Below are 937 nucleotides of genomic sequence, written 5' to 3'. Positions count from 1 at the left end.
AAAATGTATCAATTTGGCTGAGCAATACTTACGGTTAGGTCTAACAGAAAAAAAGCATACAAAATTAGGCAGAAACATCGTTTCGTTTTCCCAGTGAAACACAAAAGTTACTAACTCAGTATGGAATCTGTCCATAAACTCGTTCTTTTCTGCGACATTCGTTTGAAAAAAAAAAAAGAAGATAAATAAAAATAATCAAATGCACTACTGACAAAAAATAATCATGTCTTCTCTATCTTTTTTTAGACGAAATTTCAAACAACCGAACGAAGATCGAAAAATTGTATGAGTGTGTGTGTGTGTGTGGGGGGGGGGGGGGGTATCCAAACTGGAGGCAGTCGGAATGAGGCGAAATGAAGTGAAGTGGAAAGGAAGTAAAGGTAAATTTGAGAGGGGCCGAGGAAAGTCATGTGAGGAGAAAGATGGTACTTGCAAAAGATAGCAAGAAAGGCTTTAGATGAAAAAAGAGACGTTTAAGCCGTTCGTCTCAACAGATAATGATAAAAGAAAACAAAAGCAAAAATGAAAAAGACAGAAAATGAAGAAATAAAGACAGGAGGAGGACGGAAGAATGGCAGATCCAGAATGAATAATAAAGGAAGGGTAAAAAAGAAAAAGGAAGAATACGTGGATTATGAAGCGAAACCAGAAGCTTTCTCATAGAGCTTTCTTTGCGGTCGCCCCATAAGAATGCCCGCTGGTGACGCCATTGACTTTGTTATTGCTGCTGTTGCTGCTGTTGCTGCTGTTGTTGCTGCTGTTGTTGTCAACGCCGACGCCTTTGAAAGCTGCCTGACCTTGACCCTGAGGGGTCAGACATCCCCACAGCTCGGCCATGACCCCGAGGGGAATGATGACCCAGACGATGTTGGGCAGCACGACCAGAATGAACTCCTGCAGCGCCGTGTTGCCTCGGCGGTAGACGCCGCCCGTGCAG

General features: G+C 43.1%; 1 protein-coding gene across 1 annotated transcript in view; it reads right to left on the bottom strand.

The window, feature by feature from the left end:
* Nucleotides 1–237: 237 nt before the first annotated feature.
* LOC101848843 overlaps nt 238–937 on the bottom strand; it is a gene marked incomplete in the record, with an annotated part of 8009 nt that continues 7309 nt past the window's right edge. Inside the window, 1 exon segment of the mRNA XM_013087698.2 lies at nt 238–937. Coding sequence (XP_012943152.1) covers nt 658–937 — 280 coding nt within the window.

Source organism: Aplysia californica, unplaced genomic scaffold, assembly GCF_000002075.1.
Source record: "Aplysia californica isolate F4 #8 unplaced genomic scaffold, AplCal3.0 scaffold00625, whole genome shotgun sequence".
Lineage (NCBI taxonomy): Eukaryota > Metazoa > Mollusca > Gastropoda > Aplysiida > Aplysiidae > Aplysia > Aplysia californica.
This window is presented reverse-complemented; position numbering and strand designations above follow the sequence as displayed.